Raw genomic sequence first — 26,988 nt, 5'->3', positions numbered from 1 at the left:
GGTAGATATGTACTTTTTAAAAATTATTATTATCTTAATTAACAGACATTTAAGTCATATAAATGAAATACTCACCACCAAGTTCCCAATGACCATGACCAACATGAACACCAGGATACAGAGGGGCTGCCCGGCCACTTCCATACAATCCCACATGGTCTCAATCCATTCACCGCACAGCACCCGGAACACAATCAGGAAGGAGTGGAAGAAGTCCTTCATGTGCCAGCGCGGCAGCTGGCAGTCATTGGAGATCTTACACACGCAGTCCTGGTAGTTCTTGCCAAACAGCTGCATGCCCACCACGGCGAAGATGAATACAATGATGGCCAACACCAGTGTCAGGTTTCCCAGGGCGCCCACTGAGTTGCCGATGATCTTGATGAGAGTGTTGAGAGTCGGCCAGGATTTTGCCAGCTTGAAGACTCGTAACTGATGAAGAGAATAAGGCGAAGAATTCAAATGATGATGCATCGTTACAAGGCGCTGTGTGTTTAACTTTGGTGTTAGATTGATGGTTAGATTGGTGTTAAAGGAATAAAAAAGCAAGCAATGTCAGAAAACTAATGAAGGTTAAAGACTTCTGTTACCAGTCTGAAAGATCGCAGGACAGACAGCCCCTCTACATTGGAGAGACCCAACTCCATCAGACTGAGGCAGACAATGACGCCGTCAAATATATTCCAGCCCTGTTGGAAGTAGTAGTAGGGATCCATGGCAATCAGCTTCAGCACCATCTCAGCTGTAAAGATTCCTGTGAACACCTAAGAGGTGGAAAAAGTACCAAAGTTTAACCCTCAAATTGAATATTGCCAATTGGATTTCTTGATCAGTATTTAATTCAAACTGCACAATATTCATATGAACGTTTGTAATATGAACGGTGCCACTTGACCCACAGATAATAATCACCTCAGTCTACAGTTCTCTCAATGAACATGTCTCTCATCCACCTTGATTCCATTAGCAGGCAAATGCTTTCAGTGAAGGAAAGAACACTACCTGTTCAGCCGAGTATTACAATTACAGCCTAGGAGGTGAACATAGTGAAGCACTAAAGCAGCTAAACAGATATTTTCCCAAGGGGTTGGTGATATACATTCACCAGGTGAACCAACACAGCTCCAAACAAATGCAAATCTTGCTCTGTATTTGCTGGATGTGTGAATTGGCAATTGATCGCTAACCGTTTCCCGCTGATAAAATGTCAGTGATGTCTTTACAGGTAGCTCCGCTGCCTTAAAGTGGGCAAAAATATAAAATAATGCAGCTTTAAGTTGCCTTAAAGGCGCACTATGCAGGATTTGTCAGTTGTTTTTTGTAAACACCATTCAAAGTTGATGCTGTTGGTTGACAAGCCATCAACCCAAAGGGTTATAATGACCACCTACAGTCAAGTCACTGATGCCTACAAACATCTTAAACCCTGCAAAAATATTAAAACCTAAAAAATGAAAAAATATCAAGAATACTTTAAAATGTCCTCTTACAATATTAAAAAATAACTTTTGGTGGGGCAGCACAACAAAACAAAACACTGACTGACAGGACTGAAAACATAAGCAGCTTGGTTACAAGTTTTACTTCCATTTGTCTTATTTTAGGTAGGCTTTCAAACTTGAAGACACTATGAGTCTATGATATACCAGTAGGGGGAGATGACAAAATACAAATCAGGGAATCAGTCCCACCTCCTGCTAAAAATACATCCTCTTGCCAAGCATAATCACAAATAGTCTAAAGCAGAACCTTTGAAAAAGGATCAACATGGCCCTGTTTGACCCTCGGTCCCACACAGCACTGTCTAAAAAACCCAGCTGCCTGATATAGAAAAACATTATCTGAATCAAGGCTCTTCGTCTTGCCTCTTTACTGTCTTCTCACCACTGAGGCTTTCAGCCCTCTCCACTGCTTACCCAGCAAGCACTTAAGAGAAAGTGTGTGCCACGCTGGAAACTTGCCCACCCCTATCGTTAAAAAGCTCTTACCAGATTGCCCACTGAAAGCATGGTGTTGAACTCGTCGGTCATGGGGTAGTGCTCCAGGGCCATGAAGAGGGTGTTCAGCACGATGCATATGGTGATGCCCAGATCCAGGAAAGGATCCATCACCATGCACTTCACCCAGTCCTTCAGCTGCAGCCACCAGGGGCAGCAGTCCCATATCAGGTACTTCTTGGCGAATGTGTACCAGCAGGGATGGCACTTCTGCCTTGACTCCTCCAACTCTGCAAAAGACACAACCAAGTGAACCATTCGTCTGCAGGCTTTTTCATTAAATTCCAATTTGAATTGTGAACCTGTGGTTGCTTTTCTTTTCATTTCAAACATCAGTAGACATAATCTGAAGCCCAGCCTTGAGTTTTATGCTAGCTACAATCTGTAATTGGTCTCTGAGGCTCAACATAGTAAGAGCTAAAACAGAAGTCTTTAAAGGAGAAGTTTGACATTTGGGGTGCTTTGCTCATTTACTTTCAGGCTGGGCTAGATAAGAAGATTAATACCACTCTCCTGCATGTACAGTAAATATAAAGCTACAGCCAGCAGCCAGTTAAATTAGCTTTGCATGATGACTGGACACATGGAGAACAGCTTGCCAGGCTCTCTCCGAAGGTAACAATTTCAGACAAGCACTTCTAAAGCTCATTGATGAGCGCAATATATCTCTGAATGCATACAAAAACTAAAGTGTACCTCACACTTCTGGCACCACTTCCTACTTCTAGGGTCTAGTGTTTGTGCTAACTGAGTTTAATGGCTGCTGGTTTGAACTTTAAATCGAGTCATAGAAATGTCATTACAATTCATTTAATATTCCAAAAGACTCACCATCCATGGCGTCACTGAGGAAGCTGACAGAGCTCAGTCCTCGTTTCCTCTGCAAAGGAGGAGGCTCGGTTACTGTCGGAGAAGGCTGGAGGAGATGCCTGGGAATTGTGTCCTCTGCATTGGTGGGCTTCTGGTAAACAGGAAACACCCAAAAATGAAGTACAAGGCTTTCTTCTCTTTTGATTTAGTGGGTTATTAATGGAGACTGATCAGTTAAAGGTGTAGCATGCAAAATGTAGCGGCCTTCAGGGGTGAGGATGCAGATTGCAACCAACTGAATATCCCTCGTAAAAACTAGTGCAAAATTTGCTTGGAATGTCCCCTCTGTGCTACTGTAGAAACATGGCATTGCAACGTAATAATAATAATTATTATCATACCATCTTTTACCAAAGTTAGCACATACATGCATGTTCTTTTATGCGAGTGACCCGCATTTATAAGTGACTGACTTCTTTCCCTCTGCCAGTTGACAGGTTTGCCTCTCTCTGTTTCTTTCTCATGAGTCACGTCCAAGGTCACAAATGCGTCAGGAAACACGAACAAATCAAAGTAGCAGATTTAACTCTTAAGACTGCATCTTGTTCACTCTTGCAGAATTTCAATCACACACAGCCTTGTATCACTCACTGTGTCTTCCCTAACCCTCTCCATGCTGCGGGCGGGCATAGAGGTGGGAGTATGCAGGCCCAGAGTGGTGACTCCATTCTGGTCTAGGGAGATGTTGAGCCGGCCGTTGACATTGAGGCTGGGGGTGAAGATCTGAGAGCAGTGGCTCCGCACACTGCCTGTCCTTCTCTTCCAGGGCGTTGCTGTGGAGCTGGCGCGGCTCCTGAAGACGTCCCCGTGAACACTGTACTCATCATCCCCAAAGTCAGCCTCTGAGTTGTTGCGTGCCCGGAAAGCGCTGAAGATGCTGACCTGGCTTCCTCTTCGGGTGCTGAGGGGGTGAGCGGAGAGCGTGGCCAGCAGGGGGTGGGCTGGAAGGGGAGACAGAGGAGGCTACAGAAACACAGAGGATGTATTAGCGTCCGTGGTTTGTAATAAGAACATGAAACGTGCGGACAGTGATTGTTGGCTGACGTACCATTGGCTCATCCAGTGGGTCAAACTTCTCTTCAGCAGCTTCCTCTCCTGTTTCCTCTGACAGCGTCCTGTGCGATCTTCTTCGTCTGCTGCTGCTTCGACGCATGCTGCCTGCCTTCAGACAAAATGGAGACAACTCTGGGGACAACACTGAGTCCGTCTCCTGTGCTTGTCTTTTTGCTGCCAACTTGACACAAAGAGGAATGGCGTTACGGGAGGCGTTACACAAATTTTTTGTTTGAGGATAAAGGCACACATGGAAATACGAAATCCTTGCTGACTGCTGCACTTACTCTTTGCTCTCTGCGCAGGTGCTCCATAGCCAGCTGAAACTCCCTCTCCTTCTGCCAGGCCTCAGCGATGGTTGCCTGATTCTGCTCCTCATAAGCCATGGCCACTACAGCCAGGATGAGGTTGACCAGGTAGAAGGAGCCCAGGAAGATGACGAGCACAAAGAAAACCATGTAGGTCTTCCCTGCTGAGCGCAGAGTCTGGGAAAGCAGACATGAAATCAGTGCACCCAAATTCACATGTTTCCGAATTCTAATGTCTGAAAGATGGATATCGACAGACAGGCTGATGATAGATGGAGGTCAACCAATCCAAGAGTTTTAGCCTTTTTGTTAAAATCCCTTGGTCTAAAAAGTAAAGTGACAGTAGCTGAAACAGCCACTATAGGTGTTCATGATAAAATCATAAAAAGTACTCAGTGATCTAGCAGGCTAGTCACAGTCCGGGTAATTCCCTTTTGTTTACACTCAACAATGCATATGGTATCGCTACTAAGGTTAGCCTTGCAAGTTGTTCGTGTCGTGGCCCCATGCTTGTGTCTGTTGCCCATGTTGTCAAGTTATGTTGAGACCCTGTATCTTCATATCTCACGAGAAAAACATTTTAAGATGTATTAATTGAGGTTTATGCCACTTTGAGGCAGTAGAACAAGCTAAAAAGGCAACACCGGTATATTATCTCTCTCTGCGGCTTTTTAGCTGCTGAATTTTTCCATTAACGTTAACCCACTCGTCTAAAACTAGCAAGGTGACAACAAGGTGAATGAAGGTGAGTTTTCTGTCTTTTTTCTTCTTTCTTTTTTGCTAAATCAAAACAAGGAGTTCAGCTGCTAGGTTGAAGAATAAGTCTCTGTGGGTTTGTCACAAGCAACCTCTTTCCCACTGCGTCTTGACCCTTTGCTAAAATGAAAATGAAAACATACATTTATTTTTATAAGACTGAAAGATTGAAAACATAGATATAGATAGATATAAAATATATACATATACGCATAAATATATATAGAATATCACTGCAAATTTAACCATTTGTTTTTGTTCGTTTTAGAGGTGTAGCTGCTAATAGTGTTAGTGGTGTTTATTCTGTCTGACTGCTAATGTTGCTACCCCATAACTCCCAAATTAACCAGGTAAAGAAAATATGACTGATAGACATTATGGCCAGTCTAAGAATGTGAAGAATATGAGCTAGTTTGTAAACAAGCTGAATGTTTCAACTACTGCGTTCTACCATGTATATGTGGATCAACCGAAATTAAAAAAGGTTTCAAAATGTAGATTATCATTCAAGGGGAACACCATATCGCACCTGGTGAAACAGTTTCTCCCAGTAGTCTTGTGTCATGAGTCGGAAGAGGGCCAGAAAAGCCCAGCCGAAGGAATCGAAACTGGTGTAGCCATAGTTTGGATTCCTTCCTACTTTTAGGCAGTCAAATCCGTCGGGACACTTCCTGTAATGGACAAACAATTGAAAGGAAGAAGACAAAGCGATTATGGGACGACACTGATAAACAAAGGCTGTGCAACATTAAATCAAAGGCAGCTGGGACGGATATAGCCGTGCTAGCGTGCAGGCTGTTTTACCAGAGTTGAAAACATCTCCAGTATCTACATGTAGCCCTGTGGCCTTTGACTCTGCAGGGTAGAGAAGCGGATGAGTCAGTAAGTACACGCACTGCTATCAACACCATTATTTCAGCTGAAGAGGCCTCTTGAAATTTGTTCCAGGACTAAAATGCAGTGGAGCAAAAAGGATTACACTGAGCCAGATGGATATCAAATTGCAGTTCAAAAAAAAAAAAAAAAAAAGAATTCTGCTTCATGCCTCCATCTCTGATCGTCATTGTCAGCATAGTGGCATTACAGCAAATATTTAAGTCCAGCAGCTGAGAACAAGCTGGACTGCCATGTCAATCTGAGTGCAGAATAATTTCGTAATGGCTGGGAAACAGCTGGGCGGCAGAGCGCTGCTGTGAGAACAGCTGTAGATCTCACCATCCAGCCATCTGAGCAGGAATGCTCACTAATATCCAGCAGTGGGGACGGAGGAGGCTGCGTGTGGCCAGCGACAACTTCCTGTCCGATTCTTCTTTCCCTCTACTGCACCGCTCAACCGGTTCATCTCTTTTATATGACGAAACATGCACACACAACATACTGCAAGTGTTGCAGGATTTTTCTTATTTTAGCCCATTAACGACAGTATATAACCCTAACCCAAAGCAGTATATCGGTGGTTAATGACGCTATGTTGACCATTATCATATGTTATCAGATTTATGTCCTACCTTATTACCCTTTCAAGTTTTTTTTTTTGGTTTTGTTTTGTTTTTTACATTCATAAATTGCAAGCATGCAATATAAGATGCAATATAAGAGGAAGCCGACGGAGGTTTTTGACCCAAATAATATCATAATGACCAACCTTTTTCAGTTTAAAAAGGAGATCTGGGGGGGACCCTGATATTTTCAAGGGCCCACACATTTCTGTTAGTCTGGAAACACTATAAAGCACCATTCTTCTTATATAAAGCCTTTTTAGTTTAACAAGAATAACATCATTTGAATGATTTCTTGTCAAAGATAGTGAGTTTAATCCAAGTGTTTTCGAATCACAAGAATAGCTCACCAACTATTTTGATAACCAAGTGATAATTTCAGTAATCTCTAATAAAAATGCCAAATATTCTTTGCTCTTCAGCAGTGAGTATTTGCTGCCTTTCTCTTCGTACATAGGTTTAACAGTGTTGGTATTCGAAGATGTGATCACTGGCCTCAGGAATATGTGATGGCCCTTTTCAGAAAAACATTAGATAATTTGTGGGGAAAATAATCAGCAGATTCATTTTCTGTATGGTTAATGTGTATTGCCTTGTAACTGTGTTTTTAATATCAAAGTGCTAATTTAGATAACAGATCTCTGACTGGTTATCAGACTCATGCAGCTAAGTAGCTGCGCACCATCCCTGTCAAATAATAATTAATAAAATCAAACAACTCAAGTTATTTTCCATACTAAAATCAAAAAAATGGAAAGACAACAGATGCATGGAAAGTATGAAATCGGTCTAAACCTTAAAAACATTACATCTGAACTCGAAATCACTTTCTTAACAAACAAGTCACACAGCACAGTACTTCCTCTTTCCTATTCTCCATAAAAACTAGTCTGAGCAGATTTCTACACACAAACCCCTACATCTAATGTTGTGGTTGCTTGTCTTATTTCCACACTGCTGGCCAATGCTGTCACTTAAACGGCCCTGTCAATGTGAGGCTTGTAATTAGACGCCACTGTAGACTAAAAACAAGGTACCTGTCATGCTAATGCCCCTGAGGTTTCTATAGTAACTGCCCAGGAGACTAGGGCCGTCAGGGTGAGCACTCCTCAAGGAGAACTGCTATGCCACATATACTCGCTGTGGGATCTGATCTGCCTCTACATCCACAACATCCAAAGCCTGCATGAAGCACTGATGGTGTGGTGTTTGACAGGGTGTCTGCGCACCCCAGTGTTTTTTCTTTTTGTGTGTACATAGTGTATAACTTTCTCCTCATTAAAAACACATTTTTGTGTGTTATTCATAAGTATTGATGAGGCACAATCAGACACAGTCCTCCTCCAGAAGTAAAACAAATAAATAAATACAAAATACAAGAAACATATTGATGAAGGTTCTCGGTCACCATTTACAAATTGAGTTACAAATCACATGTACTCTACATCATTCCTACAGGTAAAGATTTAGATTTTTGGATGTTGAAAATGTGTCCAGACCATGCTCTTTTCAGAGCACTGCGTCTGTGCGTCATTAGCAATTAAATCCATTTCACTTTCTCACTGAGAAAATGTACGGGTCACACACGGTCACCACAAAAAGAACAGTAACAAAAAGAGCGAACAAGGCTGGAAGAAGGGAAACATGACAGGAAAGAAGAAAGGAAGATGGGGAAGCAGACGAGAACAGAGAGAGGGAAAAAAAGGGATGAGTGAAGAGCTAAAGACGGAACAAGTGAACTAAACAAAAGGGGATGAAGGTTATAGAGCCACAGATGAACTCTAGCTGTAAGCTTTTATTTATCATTAACAATAATCTTTAAATCTTTTTACTGTAACTGTACATTGGTTGACATTGTACATAAGTAGATATTTCACTGGAGCTATGTTTTAAATTTTAAGCCCTTTTCTATTCAAAACGTTAGCAAATACGTTTCTTCAGCCAGCAAAGTACAGAATATCATGAGCCTGTGCCACAAATTTATACATTGGGCATTGAATCAATTTACAACGTTTTTGTTTTTTAACATATTAAAATACATGTTCTGGGATCCTTCCCTACGGATGTAATTGCAAAATGGATTCCTGATGATTTTTCTCATGCTAATGAAGCCAGGTAAGTTATCAAACCACCTGTCAAAAGGCACCAGAACACATTAAATGACATCTACTCTATTACAAAAAGTTCTATGGGAGAACCCCCAAAGCTCTGTGGAAATTGTCCCACACAGATTTTAAATGCTTCCTATGCCCATCAAAATACAAACTCTGTTCACTACGGTGGAATCCACAGCTGAGGCAAGTTTCGAGAGTATGCTAGTTGCTTTCGCACTGTACAGAAAAGAATGACATGACATCACTGGCTTCCTGGAATTACAAGCAAAATACATTCAATAATAAATAAATAAAAAAACAACAGCATCCATTTGAAAACAGCCAACATAGATTTTAAAGTATAAATAATCTGCAGTTAAGGAGAGAAAAAAAAGAGATCACATACTACGGTATGGTCCTTTAAACAAAACAACAAAATGTAGGATGTGTAAGAGCTCTCTGAAAGCTCTTAGCAGACATGTTTGCATTATCTATAAGTAGTGTCCTTGAGAGTGTACCATCAATTTCCTGCAGTGTGTGTAACAGAACGGCAGGGGAACATCTGTCAATCGCAGCAAAGTGTTTTCCCTCCCTGGTTGAGGGTGCCGGGGGGCGGTGGGCTTCCACGGCCACATCCGACCACAAAAGTTGAAAGACATAATCCTTGATGCACAGTGGCTTTAAGATGTGAGGGGATAAGCACTTGCCTGAACTCTACAGCGGGCGTCATGAGAAATGATTTGGACCTTTGAGCAAATCATTTATCACAAACTTGTCAGCCATCTAGGCTGAAAATAACATTCGAATATGTGTGTGTGTGTGTGTGTGTGTGTGTGTGTGTGTGTGTGTGTGTGTGTGTGTGTGTGTGTAAATATGTGCCCACTTATGTCTGCGTGTGTGTACCAATGTGTGTGTGACTGTGTTTGTCAGCATAACGTATCCAAAGCTTTAATTTGGAAATCTACTCAGGGATTACTTGTTGGAATACACTCAAAAGATTAAGCATCCTCTATGTTTTACGTCCCCCATCCTGACCTGCTTAATATCTTGCCAGTCTCCAGAGCAAGCCTCAGAAAGTTGCATCTAAAATATCGCAGAAGTTAAAAGGCTGTCTCAATCAATCTGCCATCAGACACATAAGCTACCTTATGGGTACTTTAACCTATAACCTAGCAAGTCTGTCATAAACCTGTGCCTTTCTGGATGATTTAACATCAATCTAACCACAAAGAAATACAAAAAAAATTAATAATTTACCATATATATGACGAAGTGATGACAAAGCAAAGTTTAAATCAAAGGGACACAAAAAAGTTGAATCCTCCATGTTCTCTTATTGTCAAAAGTGCCGTTAACACACCCAGAAACAAAAGATTAAACTGAATAAGACTCAATGTGCTCACAGTGCGCTGTGGCACTAACACAAACAACAGGCGACAAATCTAGAAAAATCCCCCTCGCAGGTAAACCCCATGAACAGCTGGATAGGTCACACTGGTACCATCGGCTGTCTGACCTTACTGACCTACTATTTTTAGGAGTTTAATGATGTCATTGCCTACTGAATGTCCTCAAACGCATCCCTGTTTCGCTCTGACTTGAACACAAATCACTGAATCAGATTTTACTTCTTGGGAGATTAAGTTCCTGTGATTTCGGTGGAGAGGTTACAGAGGGAGATTAAAAATTAAAGGTTTGGCTGTGTGGTCTGACGGCAGTAAAATTGTGCAGCTACCTCCACTGTGTCCATACGTTTCTAAGAACCTGTTCTATTAACTCATTAAAATCTCTAATGAGATGTTTCAATAAGGAGTCTCGGGGCCCTCCCAAAGATAGACATTTTTTGTCATGAGAAGGCTCACTATGAAACACAATAACCTTAAATGATGTTCTTTGACTCGCTGGTCAGTAAAAAGGAAAGCTAAAGCGCTGTGGCACACTGTAATAGCTGTTAACACAGCTTTTGTCAATTTGTGACATTATAGCCTACAGTATAAACATGAATATGTAGTCAGAGGCTGACGAGCTTGAACTTTTCTGCTACTCAACGTGTGTCAGTTTTAGCCTGGAGGCTTTTTCTTTGTGACAGGCTGCACTTCTTCTACAACCACTATTTTTGGTAAGAAAGAAGACAAAGTATACAGACAGGTGTGTAAACCGTATATATGTATACTGTATATGTGTGTGTATATATATATATATATATATATATATATATATACACATATATATATATATATATATATATATATATATGTATACAGTATACACACCTGTCTGTATACTTTGTCTTCTTTTTATATATATATATATATTTAAATATCAACATATAGACCAAGATATAAAGATATAAGACCTAAAAAGGTTAAATATAAATACACTTCTTTTATGGACAACACACACATAAAAAAAAAAAAAAGAAATCTGCACCAAAGCTTAATATCACCATCTTTGCTACTTGCTATCATCCATTATCTTGTATCATTAAAAAGAGCAGCTAATGGAAGCCATTTGTTGAAGCTGCAGGATTTCAGATTCACACAGATGGGTATTTGGTTCACTATAACCCTTGAACTGGACCTGGCACTGGCAGGGTCATCCTGTTGTGCTTGTTTCAAAAGCATTTGGATTTATAGGATTATTCAGTACACAGGCTGAGTAGCAATATTTGGATGGTTTCACACTGTCCCTTTGATTGGGAACAAAGTCCATCACTCTCCAGAAAAAACATCATCTATGCATGTCTACATTTATATTGAGGTTAGAAATGAAATCAAGAGTGCTTCTACTGCAAAGAACTTTGTACAGTTTAGCATCCCCTCTGAACAATACCAGAATATCAATCCGAGGTGATCCGCTCCACTACCGTTAACCTAATCATGTCATAGAGCTTTCCAGATGATGAAATCTCCAAAGACCCCCCCCCCTCTCTCCAGCTGCCAACTCCATGTTTCTCAGTAAAGGGCTCCAGTGCTGCGGGGGTGATTATCCACACCACATGTCGTCTTGTGCACAGCCCGTCTCACGCCACACCCCTCCCTCTGACAGGATCTATACATTACGCCCCTAACTCACAGACTAAAATATGAAGCTATGAAGATATAAGAATATCATCATCATATTGTTCGATGTGTTGTGTCTTGTTCTGCAACAACTATTTGCACCAAGCCTGATGCTCAAGCTACTGTATCCAATTACACACATGACATGCATGGGATCAAAAGACATTCGATGCTTTGGTATTATGTAACAGCCTGCAGATGATTAACAAGCAGTAAGCAGGGCAAATACTCACCCTGCGTCATTTCCATATCCACATATTAAGGCATCCTTTGCTCCTTCAACTTTGTAAAAATTATCTAAGGAAAGAGGAAATTGAAGTTAAAGAACTTCTCTGAATGTCTCTGAATGAATTGTGCATATGTTTCTCGTACATATGATGTCTGATTTTTTTTTTTTTTTTCCGGCTGACCTTCACTGCTGAGGAAGTCCATCCTGGAGCTCCAAGTTCTGTTATTGCAGACGAAGGAAGCGTTGGCGCTGTAGGAGGAGTTGATGCAGTGTGCGAGGCTGCGGACGCACTTTTGCCGCAGCAGCCCCATGAAAAGCTGCAGGCCGATGAGGGCGAACACGCTGAGACAGAAGACGGTCAGGATCATCACGTCGGCCAGCTTCTTCACAGACTGGATCAAAGCGCCGACAATGGTCTTCAGACCTTAACAGAGGCAGGGAAGTTTGGGTGACACACAGACAAGTTAAGTTTTCTCTTGATGTGGAAAAAGTAGATCCAGACATGACTGGGAACAAGAGTAGAGACATGGACACTGAGGATTGAGTTGATAGTAGTCTTACCTGGGATAACTGAGATGGTTTTCAGTGCTCGTAGTACTCTGAAGGTTCTTAATGCTGAGACGTTCCCGAGGTCTACAAACTCTGTCACATATCTGGAATTAGACATAAGGGGATTTATGAATGTCTGCAGGGAGAATTAAGAAAGCATTACAGATCACCAGGGTCAATGTTCAGACATACTTAACGGTTTGTTTATCATGTCTTTAAATATACATTTCAATCAAGTAGCATTATGGGTTACATAAATGTCATTTTATTGGCTTAGCATCTAAGTTTCCTTCAGTTGTTGTTGTTTGTTGCAAATTCATGTAGACTTGCATTGAACAATGTATAAATAAAAAAAATCTGTAGTTCCTTTAGAATGTGTCAGTGGCTTTAAATGAACCTACACCACCTGATTTTTTGGGACCAATTAGGAATAGCGATACAAGCTGCAAACATAACACTGACACATACATTGATGTGGCTAACTTGTTAGGAGTAACCTGTTTACCAGCAGACACAACGCTGGAAAGTTTGTCAAATGCCTTGACAAATACATTTTTTAAAATCCAGTATCTGTGGCTGTTGCAGGCCTCCTATTAAAGCCTGTATAAATCATTAGACAGGATGCCTGTCTGCCTATTTAGTGGCCTTCCTGTGGGCACTCTGTGAGTCTTTCACAAGGCTAGACACATGTATTACTAAAGTTATTAGTGAACCAGAGAAAGCACAGCCGAAGGTTTTCAATACTAACATACTAGCTCGATAACCATGTTCGTTGTTTGTTAATTATGATAATGTTAGGTGTTTTCTTCCAAGTGAATGAGACATGAGGAAGTTGCATACGGTTAGCTATGATAACAATGTGCTGCGCTCACAGTACACAGCTGCTGACCCTGTTGTTCAGCAGCTAGCTAACTCAGTAGCACAAAAAAGATAGCCTCTGAGCCAAAGAACAGAGCCACTGCAGCAGCAACAGCTATCGTTAGCACAAAGCACACAACTATTATTGAATATAGATCATTAATATCTAATATATATCTATAATAATACATAGAATTACATGCTGGGTAGTCTCTTTAGACAGAGGTATGTTCATGATGGCTATTTAGCTTGTATTTATATGATTGTGAATGTGACTAAAAAAGCAAAGACAGCTTATTAAAGTAGCAGACTAGCAGCTAGTAAGTACACTGTCATAGCAGCAGGGTAGTAGTCAGGCAGTGCACATTCACGAGTAAGTGTTTTTGCTGAAATAGCTGCCAAAAGCATTGTTATGAGAGTAGTAATAATCAACCAAACCCGTAAAGGTGTGGCTTGAAAAACCAAAACAATGACCTGAAAGATGCTAAAATCCTCCAAAGAGCTGGTTGGAGGTGCAGAGTCGGATGATCATTCTCTATGGGTAATATCACCACATGCAACTCCTTTTACATGCAAGTAAGTCTCGTCATAAAAGAATGTTTACAGCAGATGAATTACAGAGCGAGTCAGAATTAGCTGACTGAACTGGAATTGGTCAAAAACAAATTAATCGCTGAAGGTAATGACAGCTTTCAGTGTGTACACACCCTGTGAAAGGGATTTTGTCTCGCTGTTATTAAACAAAGCAAATGTCCTATCAAGATGATTGGTTTCAGACAAGGCTGCATCAATGCATCATGAGGTCACCTAGGTCTAATCTGCCACCTGCATCATGTGTAGTCAGTCATGGCACACAGATCTCTGACCTCGACAATAGGCTTATGTTCATAGTGTTTCAAATCACCACTCAGGATGACTACGGTCACTTTGACATTACGGAAAATTACTTAATCTGCCCGTCATGACAGTCAAAACTGTCAGTCAGGACAGAACGGGAGAACTCAATTAATGTGGACCTTTTCCATTGGAAGTCCTCTCTGGTAGGTGTGTCACTGCTGATGTAAAGTGGATGTCAGGTAAGGGTTATGGCTGATATGAGTAGAATGTGAATGCTATCGTTACATACGCCATAACAATGACGCTGAAGTCCAGCCAGTTCCATGGATCTCTCAAGAAGGTGAATGGCACTACACAGAATCCTCTCGCAAATATCTTTATCGCCGACTCGAAAGTGTAAATGGCAGTGAAAGTATACCTGAAAAATAGAAGGAAATGAGGTTATGTCTGAATCTAGTGTGTTACAAATCTAAATGTTCCGAATGCATCTTATGCATTAAAATAAACCACAGGCAGTAATAATGAGGAAGTGCATGAAAAATAATGAATAATGTAGAAACACCCAGCTGATCATTTGGATCAGATGTGTTGGTGCAGGGAAACATCTAAAACATGCAGGGCCAGGGGCCCGGGACAGGACTGAGAATATATATTATTCTGGTTAACATAAATAAATCTTCCATGCTACAAGATACCTACATATGATGCCTGGGCAGTACACAACAGATAAAATACACATTCAAGAATAAAAAAAACAAAACAAAACAGAAAAACAGGTGAAGACTTTGCAGTCGTTCATATTGCAATTTCTTTTGTAGTTTCGTACGTGCAAAACACTTTTGCTTCAGGTCAAATGGTGCGTTCGTAAACACTCATACCACAAACTGGACCATTCATAAATAAGTTGGCTAACTGCTACCTAGTTGCCTGCATTTCTAAAACTTATTTTCATTGGCATATTGTTACTTTCTTAAAAGTGATGTTTATCTTCCATCTTTTTTCTGACTGTTCACCTGTTTGTTAATTCAGACAGAGCACATTCTACTGCTTTGAACAGCAACACTCCTTTTAGTCTTAGTACCAGCTATAGTCAGCAGCAGGTGAGCTTAGCTTAGCATAAAGACTGGAAACAAGGAAACATGATGTGTCTCAATTCAGGGTCTGCATCCTTCTGAGGCTGCATTTGAAGGCCAATTACATCACTACGCTGCGCGAAGGCTGTCCCAATTCAAAGGCTCAATGCAGCCCACAAATGTGGCCTCTTTTTCCCTCTTTTTGGAGGATGCACTGCTACTATCCTTTCATGACCCCACAGATCCCAAGATTCTTTGCACGCCTGAAAAAGAAAAAGGAAAGAGAGAAAATGGCGACATCTTTCGCGGGCCTGGGCGGCAGAAATCGTGACGTAAGGGTAAAACATTTGGTGACACGACCAGGAAATGCTCCAAAGGTTAGACCGTCCCATTTAACAACGGCTGACGCGGTTAAAGAGGTCTCTCCAAAGGACTTGCCTTCGAAGACCGCAAAGGCCGGGTCCTTTGAAGGATGCAGGTCCTGAAGTGAGACAGCAACAGTCTACACACAATATAGCTCTACTCCACACAAAAGCTGACAAGCAGTCTCAAATTCATGAGAGGAATTCAGAGATTTATTTTACCTTCAGACAGTGCCAGGCTAGCTAAGCTTAGCTAACTGGCTATCAGCAGTATCTTCATATTAATAACGAAGGGTCCTATCAATCTATTCATCTAACTAATGTCACATGGTTGTCTTTTCACATTAACTATAAATTAATTCTGAAATTGCAAAAGAAAAGGAACAAATAAAAAAAAAAGCCTCTTTCAATGCAGATAGCATGCTGCATGCTAAAAATGCCCACTGACGACAAAAACATCTTCCACATCATGCACAACGCAATAAATCTGGAGAATTTTAAATATCAATGTTCATGCCCAATTACTTGCATGCTTTCTTCTAACATGCCAATGTGGCACTCTGACTGCAGTAAATGTAATATGCATCACATACTTACGTGTCAGCTGATTCATCAACCATCACTGACAAAACAACAGACCCCGGCACAGCCCAAAATCAGACCACATGTAGTTCCAGTTTCAATTTCTGTCTGAGACACATAGTTTAGGGTGAGGTAACATCTTAAATACTGTGTGTACTTACTCCAGGTACTTGGTCCATGGTGCCGGATCAGACATGGCCATGAAGCAACAGTTGGTCAATATAGTGAACATTATGAACAGGCTAAACAATGTGGGGAAGAAGTTAAGGAAAGTACACTGTGGAATGGTTATTTACAGTTTTACAGTCAAACAGGATACTGTGATATGCCAACAATGTGTTACACAATGATCCAATGTTTCCTGTAATCCTGTAAAATATAGGTCTACCCATTAGTATAAACCACCGCTGTGCGTGCCATCGGCATTACAAGTACGAATGCAGATTATACAAAACATAAGTAAATCAGGGGGAGTGATATCATTCTCCCTCATGGATGTATGATGCTACAACATGAACTCAATTTTCATTAGAAAAAATCATCAGAATAATCGTCAAAACATCTTGCTTACACTACTCTTAAAATCTAAAATGTAGGTAAGAGCATAATGTTGTCAGTTACAGTTATTTGTGTGATTTCTCGGTTGCAGAGAATCAATGACAGCCGATTGGTTTTATTTAATAGGTCATTTCATCAATAGATGTTTGGTCATCTACAACATAGAGGAGCTGCAGAGGAAAGATTCCCCCTCTGCATGTAAGGTACAAATCGGCTGTCTGAGAACTAATAGGCAGCCGTCACATGATGTGAAATCTCCTTGCTCTTATTTCATTTCAGAGATTAAAAGAGGGATATGAGGGGATTTGGTTTGTGATGCCAGAGAGGACCATTACAAAGCTGTTTCAAAAATGGGACTATGAAAAATATCCAGTAGAAATCTGTGGGGGCGGGGGGGGGGGAATCAGTAAATATTAGAAATTGGCTTATCTGCCAGTATGAGATCTAGACTTTTTACAGCATCGAATGATTATTCTGGTGGAAACTTTTCACTATGCTTTTGTCCTCAGCCGGCTGCCTAATTCACAGTCTAATCTTCATGTTATCACAAATGTCAGGACACTGAAATTAATATGTTTTACTTTTAAGAGAAGCACTTTCCGGAGTGGTTGTAAACACAGTAATTTCTGAGAGTGGTTTTGTCACCCTCAGACCTAATCCTGATTATTAAGTATTAGAATATCTTCATTACACTACTGTGTTTTTTAAAGGGATTTCCCCTCGTTAATGTCACCCTTCAACAAGCAGACAGGAATAGATTCTCCATCAAACAATCACAAGAGTATTTCAAAAAGGATATGAGTGGACTAAAACTTTTATGGCGATTGATCTGATGAAGTGAAATGGACTAAGTATGTAAAGTGCAGATGTGGCACTGAATCTGAAGATGGCCTTCCCTTTGTTTAGTACTATAAAAGTCTGCAAAGAAAACAGAGAAAAAACAGAAATCATAGTGAGAAAAATCACATTCTTTAGAGATAATCATCCACATTCTGTCAATGAAACAAATCATCACAAGTCATCAGAGCATAGATACATTTCCTAAACATGTGACAGCAGCTCGGGTCAACTGTTTTCTTTACCCTGCAAGGCTGATAATATAGCTGCGTTGTTGAGTCTACCACTCTGTCTACCATCTGCGTTAACTCCAACCATAAGCACTTCTGCCTCCAAGAAAGCAGTGAGTGCACATACACGCAACGGGCGAGGCCAGTCGAGATAATGGAGACAACTCCAAAGCGGGCTGAACCTTTCCCCAACAGATGTGGCATTTATTTAAATATTTTTTCGTCTTTGGATAATCCTCCCATCCAACAGCGCATCACATGCCAAAACAAAGAGACCCTGAGAATGACTGCCACGTCCTTTTTCATCTCTCCATAAGCGGCCCATTAAGGGGCAGCAGCCTGATCTACTCTGCAAATCAAAACTTGCTAATCCTATTTCTGCATCCAAAAGAGATCTAAAGAGACGCAGTCGCTCACCTCTCACCTCAGCTTGCTGCTCTAAAACACCACTTGGTGGATTCAGTGAAAACCCTGGCTTCCCCGGAGTATCACTGACATATCATGCTCACGAGTACCACATGAGAGTTTTGTGGATAATTTTACATGAATTAGTAAAATAGTAAAACAGAGTCACAAACACTGCTCATATGTCAGCGGCTGAACCATCTTTAGCACCATTAAACTATTTCTTCAGAAGAAATCTTGTCTACATTTAAAGATGCTGAAACGTAAGTTACGTGGAAGCTGTTTCTGGAAAAAGATAACATTCAGTTTTAGTAGTAAAGAAAAAGTTCATTATATTTCAAGTCTGTCTTAATCAGGTGCCCATATGTGCATTAAAACAGGTTTTACTTGCGATAATAATTTTTCCTGCTCATACTGGCCATTCAAAAATGTTTTCCAAAGTTCATCTGAAGATTGAATGGGGCTTCAACTGTCTGAGTTAGACTTATAAAGCTGGTATTTCCTGAAGTCTAATAAGAGTCAGGTTTGTAAGTCACGTTCACACACACACGCACAAAGAAGCTCTCACCCTCTGGTTCTTGTAGTAAAATGGATCGATGTCCTCCAGTGGCATCCCGATAAGTTCTGGAGGGATGTCACCGAAGATGCGAGGCAGCTGCTTGCCTGCCTCCAGGTCGATCCTGGGTTTGGGTGGCTCGACATTCCTGTGATTGTCATGGCAACCCTTGGCTTTCTTTGCCTGCTCCTCCGCAATCCGCTGCTCCATTGCAGCCAAGGATTCGCGAGTGAACCGCCGCAAGCCCTCAGGACCCGTTGGTAACAGCATGGCTGCCATCTTTTCATCCTGATTCTCCTGTACTAGAATTTACTTACAGCTAAAGGCAGGGAAGAGGGGAGTGAGGACAGAAAGAAGAAGGTGAGAGAGAATAAGTGTCAGAGTCCTGGATGTCCCCCCTGTGCTCAAAATTGTCCATTCAAGTTTTGAACCATTAACCACCAGTATTGGGTGGAGCTTGGTATAGAGAGCTGGTTAAGCAAAGTCTGTGTGTCCACTGCATTAAAAGCTGAAGGAATCCCATAAATAAAAATCATGTTGTCGTTATGAATCCAAACGTCTGGTCAAAGTATCAAATAGTTTTGGGAAGGCCTCTGTAACCCCACGCTTTTCTATATAGGTAAACTGGAGTTGGTTGAGTTTGTCTCCGTTATAGAGGTGGTCACACACTACATGCACCATACCTTTACATAGCATGTTAACCACTTTTCTCTTCCCTGTTGTGGCTGTTGTATGCAGGGACTGGAGTTACTTGGGGTCGAGGGTGGACTGGTGACTCCTATAGAATATGTTAAGTGTTTAGTGTGTCAGTGTCTGTCATCTCATAATAATGCTTGTTGTGTTTGCTAGGCACATTTTCAGCCTTGATGCCGCTTTAATCAAAATAGTGCCACAGGAATGAGTTCTAACACTCAGAAATTAGCATTTTTTGCATTTCTGTTTCCCTGATCTCAAAGTCAATGGGTTTTTTTAACTGGGTTGTCAACTAGATGTCTGACATAAGGTCTATGGTTAACACAAGTTTAAAAGATTTCAAGTTTTGAAATATGTCAGTAAACGCCCCACTTGTGATTTTCAAAGCGTTTATTTGCTAACAAGTGGCTAAATGTTGGGGATGAACAAAGAGACTCATCTACTCACTAGTCAGTCTTTACTATTACTAACTATTCTAACTCTAACTGGTAGTTTGATCAATTTATGGTAAAGTACGTATAATTATTGTGCAGTCAGGCACTTAGTGATGACGTCATTGAAGTCATGTGATTGTAATGTAGTTAGTTTATAGATTAACCAGCTTTTTTTTCTTCCGGTGAACACATTTACACTTCAAAAATCCCATAGGCTATCTGTCGAGGGGACCAGGGTGATGATAACTTGTGGGTTTGCCTACAAATATGTCATCCCTGCAGCATTCTATATTTCTGTATTAATAAAGGATAGCATGACGAAGACGAGCCGACAGCACAAACTGACTTATTTTCTACCCAACTCTGAATTTCCTTTCAGCTTCATATTGTCTTCCAGCTAAATGTTCTGGTTCTTCTTCACTGCTCACTGTTAGCGGTAAGTTTCGCTGCTCTCGGTAGCATAGTTTACAACCATGGTGGACTTTTTTTGAGCTTGATGTGTAGCTATAACTACTTTTACAGCCTATTATTATTATTTTACAAATACTGCAGGTTTAAGGCCTTTATTTGAGCAATTTTGAAGTTTCTGACTCGGCACTCCTGTTGCTGGTATAAAAAAAAGACCGGACTCCAAACCAAGGGGAGATGTACAGGAGGAGAGTAATATATGAACTGCACCGGTTTTGACCAGGATTGTCTAATTCTTCTACCATCAATTCCACACACAGTGGCTTTAACCCACGCTTACAATATAAAAGTCGTTCTGAAAAAACTTCTCCAAAGTGGATCTTCCAAAGATCTAATATATAACTTGTCATTAACACACTAAGCAACAGGAAATATAAATAAATATTATCTTTTGCAATGAAATAACAGAGTACACTGTATTTACCAAGGACACAAGTATGGACGTCTTTATCGCCACAGCTCTCTCTTCTGTGTAGAGGCTTACGTCTAAAGCTGCTTCTGATTTTCTGATTGGATGATAGCACTGAGGAAAGTCCAGAGCCCCGATATAAATGTTTTACCCTTACCACTGACCACAGCTTCCTGTTATCCAACGGCCTCTGTCAAACTAGGGCAGCCATAGTTCTGAGTCATAGGGATTAAGTCCACAGTCTGAAGCCATGACCAGAGGTTTTCACCAGCACTCATTTAGGATGGCCGTCACTTGTTTGCCTCCGCTGACCTAAAGTAAACTGCAGGGCCTGGACACCAACCTGTCAACATCCCTAAAGATGTATTAAGAGTGTCTGTTAGCTGTGTTAGCTTCTTTAAAGTGAAAACTGTTGCCAACAATTTGAGCTGTTGTAGAGAACCAAGTCCCCCTCCAATCAAAAATGTGTTGCCGATTTTCACTGTTCAGGATGATGTTATGTGCAGAGCTTACAGTGAAGCAGGAGACATCTCGTGTCAAACAGTCAAACTTTGGAAATGAAAAAACAATTACATATTCATTGATTCTGGAATTTCAAAATAACATTATGTAACTGTTTGACCTAACAGCCTCAAGATCATGTTGATGGTTCAGTGTTGTGTAACAGAGTGAATGGTATCTCTGTCTCAGCCACTCTGACTCCCCATCACTTGTTTCTGCACTATGTCACTTCAGTGAGTGGGAGGGATCACAGCACTACAACATGCACGTTTTCAACACATAACGCACAAAATGCCCATTTCTACGCTGTGTTGCTTTAAATGAGGCAGAGGGAGCAGAAGTCGTTAAAAGGATTTAAACAGGATAACATAACTTTTGGTGGAAAAAATATATTAGACATAAATTATCATTCAAACTAAAGTATTTTAAATACATCTTTAAAACATGCCTGGAGGGGGATCTTTAAATTGTGGGCCACAAAAAAACAACAAAAAAAAACGATTAGCTGAAAGATGCAAGAACTCATAAAGCTGATCATCACGATCAGGGACCCGTTTCAAATTACACAGTCATTTGATCCATTGACTAAAATGTCTGACTTGTGCAGATTTAAAAAAAAAAAATCCCCACCCTACAAAAAGATAAAAAGTCCCACTCAGCTGATTTCATCTGATCAAACAGAAAGGAAAGAACACCTTTCTGCTTTACTACCATGTTTATAATGTCAGACAATGGCAATAAACAATTTTGAGTGTTGAGTGTTCAAGTTATCTCATCGAAAGGACGGATTCACACATTTGCTTTTTTTATTGGCAAACTATTGTCCTGGACTGTAATAAAGCATAAAGAAAATCTGTCTTTATGTAATCTGATCCGGGACCAAATCCACTGTCTAAATAAAGAAAATACCAAAGGCCTTTCCACAACCAAAAGTTCACCCCCCCATTTTAGCCAGTGACCGAACCTGATATTTTAATAACTGAAAAAGCTTCCCAAAGAGAGGATTACATTTCTACGTTCCCCTTTTGACAGAGAAATACCATTGTATCCTTTTCATATTGAATAAGCACAGCGAGTTCTCCATCTCCTCCTGTCCTGAAATGCATTGATCCCTTCACACGTCCAGCCAGACGCTAGTTATCTGCTTTCACTTGATCTGCTTATTTGGCCCAGGTTGATCTCAGATCAGCTCGTCTCTCACACTGAATCCAGCGCTCTCCCATTTGCTATCAAAATAAATAGGTTAAGGTCCATTTGCAACGTCACAAATCTGATAAACAGGTTTCAAAGCAATGATATTTCTGTCAGGATGGGACAGGATCTAACAGGATGAGATGAATCGTCCAGAAACTGTCACAGCATTCACTCTGTACAGAGCAGAGTCTGAAGCTATGACAGCGATCAAAGCTATCAAAGCACGTATCAATTATATTAATTTATCGTTGCATGCTAGGAAATGGTGGTAAAGAATTAGAAACCAGGGAGAGAAAAAAAAAAGTATTTAGTTGAATGAAATTTAATTCCCGTAATCGCCAGATGTGATATGGTCATCATCACTGCAAATAATTATCATAATTAGACTGAAAGTAGAGCGGAGCCGTGGACTCGCACGCACACAGACACACACACACACACACAGACACACACCAACAGACTCATCTTGGCAACATGTGTTCTGTAATACTACTGTTTTGAATTCTCAGAACAAGAAGTCAGATGATGAAATGTAATTGTGATGAGACCTCAGCAGCAAATGTTGCTGGTTTGAACTATAGCCTGTCTAATACTGAGGGCAAAACTGTTGTCGATATTCGGGGGTTTAATCAAAAACAATCTTTATATGGATCCCTGCTAATTTTTTGTGACTGACCTCTTTGTCTCTCTCTGTCTCTGGTGGTGACCTCAAACCTAATTTAGTATTTATGTTATGTCATTTTATTTTGTTACTTCTCGCATACAAAAGACACGATAATCTACAATAAATGAATATCAACCTGACTGATTCTGACTGCTTTAAGTGCTTGAATGTCTTTAGCAGCTGAGAAAATTAATGTATGATACTTTTTTTTTCATTGATCCTCTACCTCCAATGTTTCCCATGAGTGGCTATCATCTGGACTGGACAGTTAACTAAAAAGGTGACATGATTATTCAATTTAATAGACTTCTTCTCTGCTTCTTAAATGTGAAGATTTGCTGCTTTTTCCTGTCATTTACTTAAGATTCCTGGACTGAAGCAATTTGAAGACATTGAAGACTTTTGGCTCTGAAAAATTGAGAAGCTATTTTTTTTTTTTTGTTGACATTTTATAGATGTAGCAATTGATTAATTGTAAACAATCAGCAGGTAATGGATAGTAAAAATAATCATTAGCTACACACATATGTGCAGTAGAACTGGAGGGTAGCATTACAAGGAATGTACAGCAGTTCACTTTGTAATTACCACACATTCATTTCACAAGTGGGCGCATACAACATTTCTCATCTGGTGGTTCTGTCAGTGCACGCTAAAGGGAGCACACCTTTCTTCTGGTGAATTAAAAAGTAACAGATCCTGAGCTGAAGATTTACTGAAGATGTCAATTCAAACGGTCCGTATGAGACATTTGCTGCTCAGTAAAATGTCAAGTTTTAGTTAAAGTCAGTATGATTTAAGTCTGCGGGTCGTTGCGACGAATAGTCATCTGCTCTATGTGAGTGGCGTAAACTGTAAGTTTCAATAACAGTCGCAAATCGCAACATTCAGCAAATCCTGTGTGATGAAGGAGAAATGGTTGAAAATGGCAAAGTCTGGGAGGTGTTTAGGTATCAAATCCTCCGAAGTGACCAGTTTTTTCTCCATTCTGTTCATTTCCTCTCTCACTGAAGTGCAACATTTTAGAATGTTTAAACTCCGGTCGACTTGTCAAAACTTGAGCTGACTACCAGTATCTCTAAAACACTACTCAGAAATCAGAAATCATCCGAAAACATGCTGTGTGTGGAGCAAGATGTGTTATCGAGACCTCGTTGACAGAAAAGGCAATATCTTTACTGTAAAGGGCTTGACACGTTTCAGCATTTAGCCTTTGATATAGCTCGCTCCTGTAGCTTTGAAAACTTCCTGCCTGTCAAAATGAAAACAAAACAAATACAGCCATTGATCATGGATGATTCTGTATATGACAAATGACGCAGTTTGACGGGAAATGCGTGTGAAAAAACGTGACTCCAGGTCTGAACTAGTTTAGAAGAGACCACAGTCCCACATGATGTCACATCACATAGTGTCGCGTGTCGCAGTTCAACTCCTTCCAGCTTTGTGACTCATTTTGTCGTTTAGGTGTGAGAGGGTCAATCTCAAATTTGTCTTACATCCGTTATCTTCCTTTAACTAATCATGGACACAAAAAGAGATGAGGATTTGATACACTACCCCCAAGAACTGTCTCCATATTCATTTCTATAAACTCATATTTCAGGATACTTGGAAGCAAGTATTGTTTATAATGTCTGATTTGCTGTTGGTGTTTTTTTTTATATACGAGTTTCTGCTGAATTCATCTTTCTTAATATTCGGAAATTCAAAAATTACAGCTCGCGTTTTCAAAGCAGAACACGTGTAATCATCTCTTAGTCATGATGGTCATTATGTAATATGTTTTAAAACTTTTGCCTAATGTAATAAAGGATTTTGCAAACAAACAATTATATGAAGGTTTATGAACAACACTGAACCAATTGGACGCTGTGCCAAACATAAACAAACAGAGTGTGGTCATTTGTTAATCTTTTTGGAGCATCTGCTCATTTGAAAACAGCACAGAGACAGCCTGTTTAATGTTTTACCTCATCATCAATTGATTCTAGTTCATATGAATGTGATGCCAGCGACATGTTTTAAACAAACTCAGGACAGGGGCAACAAAAGGCCGGGAAAGTCATGGGATGCTCGATAATTTACAGGCAAGGACGGGGCGATGCTCATTACTTTTGAAACACATGATTATGTAAAGATATTGCTACATGCGCACTGGAACACTGATTGAATTCAGGTTTTTAACACACATTTTACACAACTTTTTTGGCATCAAGGTTGTATTAGAAATGAATCTTGACTGTTGTGCTTTTCTGTTACTTTAACCCTCACATTGTGGTTTGCGTTTTTCTCTGGGTTTATGATGGGAGTCCTTAAGAGGTTATTTCGGGATAGAACATAACAAGCATTACTTTATTCACTCATGGGGATTGACTAAATAATCTCAAATGAATGGTTTCATTTATTTGGTTTACATCGCAACGGTCACCGAAGTGCAAGTGACACAGATTCTGAGTCTTCATATTCTTTCATTTGTTCATTAGGTCTGTTTTGGAGGTTTTTTCCCTCTAAACTATCTTACCTTTTGTAAAATATATATATATATATATGTATATATATATATATATATATATATATATATATATATATATATATATATATATATTGTCATGTGTTGTTTTTTGGCATCATATTAAACAAACTGCTAACTTGCACGGTCAGACGGACTTTGGTGTGACAGAAATGCATTAAATCTTTAGTAAGCAGAGCTCCACCACACCACTCTTACTGTACATCATGTCTGTTTTCACAGGGCCGTGTTATGTGTCTGTTCCCTCTCAGAGCTGCATGCTGTGATCCAACCTGCGCAGACTGAACTGATGACCTACTTCTTTTGCGAAAACCTTTCAATGTAATTGCATCACATAGGTAGATAAATGCATAGGTTCACAGAAGGTATGTCCCCCCTACAGTGACACCTTGGCTCGGTTCCTGTCGCGACTTGGGTGAAGAATTGATGAAAGCTTGTTCCTGTGAGCTCTGCTTGTGTGTGACTTCACATCCACGCTTACGCTACTTGAAATCCTGCTCCAGAAAAACTGCGGAAATCTTAAAACTAATCACGAGTTACATCAGCCACATTGGACGAGAAGATGATGAAGGTTTTCGGATGAAAGGGGGGAAAAACTCATCTCAAATGTGTAACCACTGGCTCACATATCATTATGTAATGGGCAACCCGACACATTTCAACAAGTTGGGGACGCTGTGGAACACTGGTCGAAATCAACAGATTTGGGAGATAATGCAAGTGATTGACCTCAGAAAGAGTAATCTTTTAATGCTCAACAATCAAAAATAAAACACTGAATGGATATTTTTTTTTTTGTAGATTAGTCTCTTTTTGTGTATACTGTGTAACACAGGCCATGATATTGTCTGACAGTAAAACCATGACTTTTTTGAAATAATAACTTGTTTATCTTCTTCTGTCCTCCACTTGTCTTTCCCTACTCAAAGTGAAAACAAAGACAGGCAAAGGACCAAACAGCTTACAAATGACGTCGAGCATTTACTCAAAAGTTTACTAAATTTACTAAAAGTTAAAAAAAAAAAAAAAAAAAGTCTAAAGATCTTCACAGGGGTACTTACATATGAAACTCCGAGTTTTACAGCATAATTTCCAGAGTTGAGTTCTTCGGGTTTTAGAAGAAGCAGCAGCCAATCTCGACGTGCAAAATCCATGTCTCCCCTCTCAAGGTTTAGTCTTCATGATGGACCAAGAACTTCCAGCGGGCAGGACAGAAAAAAAAAAAAAAAAAAAAAAAAGTGCGTCTCCTCACCACAATCCAAAGTTTAGCGGTCAAAAGTGACTTCTACACGAGCTGCCTGTCGCCTCGACGCCTTACAGTTGGCATTTCGGACGATGTCACAAGTTGTCCTCTGGTCCTTCCATGCGACTGGCTCTT

The 26,988-nt window shown here is 40.3% G+C and overlaps 1 protein-coding gene across 1 annotated transcript in view; it reads right to left on the bottom strand.

Moving 5' to 3' along the window:
• Positions 1 to 26,835, bottom strand: part of LOC115572175 (sodium channel protein type 4 subunit alpha B-like) — a 43,110-nt gene extending 16,275 nt beyond the window's left edge. The window contains exons 1-16 of the mRNA XM_030402004.1: positions 26,672 to 26,835; positions 18,727 to 19,033; positions 17,486 to 17,604; positions 16,290 to 16,379; positions 14,401 to 14,529; positions 12,429 to 12,520; positions 12,049 to 12,291; positions 11,872 to 11,935; positions 5,514 to 5,655; positions 4,208 to 4,405; positions 3,916 to 4,101; positions 3,459 to 3,830; positions 2,829 to 2,958; positions 1,989 to 2,227; positions 591 to 764; positions 76 to 432 (exon numbers count right to left, since the gene is read on the bottom strand). Coding sequence (XP_030257864.1) covers positions 76 to 432; positions 591 to 764; positions 1,989 to 2,227; positions 2,829 to 2,958; positions 3,459 to 3,830; positions 3,916 to 4,101; positions 4,208 to 4,405; positions 5,514 to 5,655; positions 11,872 to 11,935; positions 12,049 to 12,291; positions 12,429 to 12,520; positions 14,401 to 14,529; positions 16,290 to 16,379; positions 17,486 to 17,604; positions 18,727 to 18,993 — 2,802 coding nt within the window. The 5' untranslated portion in view covers positions 18,994 to 19,033; positions 26,672 to 26,835. The remainder of the gene's footprint in view (positions 1 to 75; positions 433 to 590; positions 765 to 1,988; positions 2,228 to 2,828; positions 2,959 to 3,458; positions 3,831 to 3,915; positions 4,102 to 4,207; positions 4,406 to 5,513; positions 5,656 to 11,871; positions 11,936 to 12,048; positions 12,292 to 12,428; positions 12,521 to 14,400; positions 14,530 to 16,289; positions 16,380 to 17,485; positions 17,605 to 18,726; positions 19,034 to 26,671) is intronic.
• Positions 26,836 to 26,988: the final 153 nt, after the last annotated feature.

The sequence above is a fragment of the Sparus aurata genome, chromosome 21 (genome assembly GCF_900880675.1).
Source record: "Sparus aurata chromosome 21, fSpaAur1.1, whole genome shotgun sequence".
Lineage (NCBI taxonomy): Eukaryota > Metazoa > Chordata > Actinopteri > Spariformes > Sparidae > Sparus > Sparus aurata.
The sequence above is the reverse complement of the archived record's forward strand: the minus strand, read 5'-3'. Positions and strand labels throughout refer to the sequence as shown.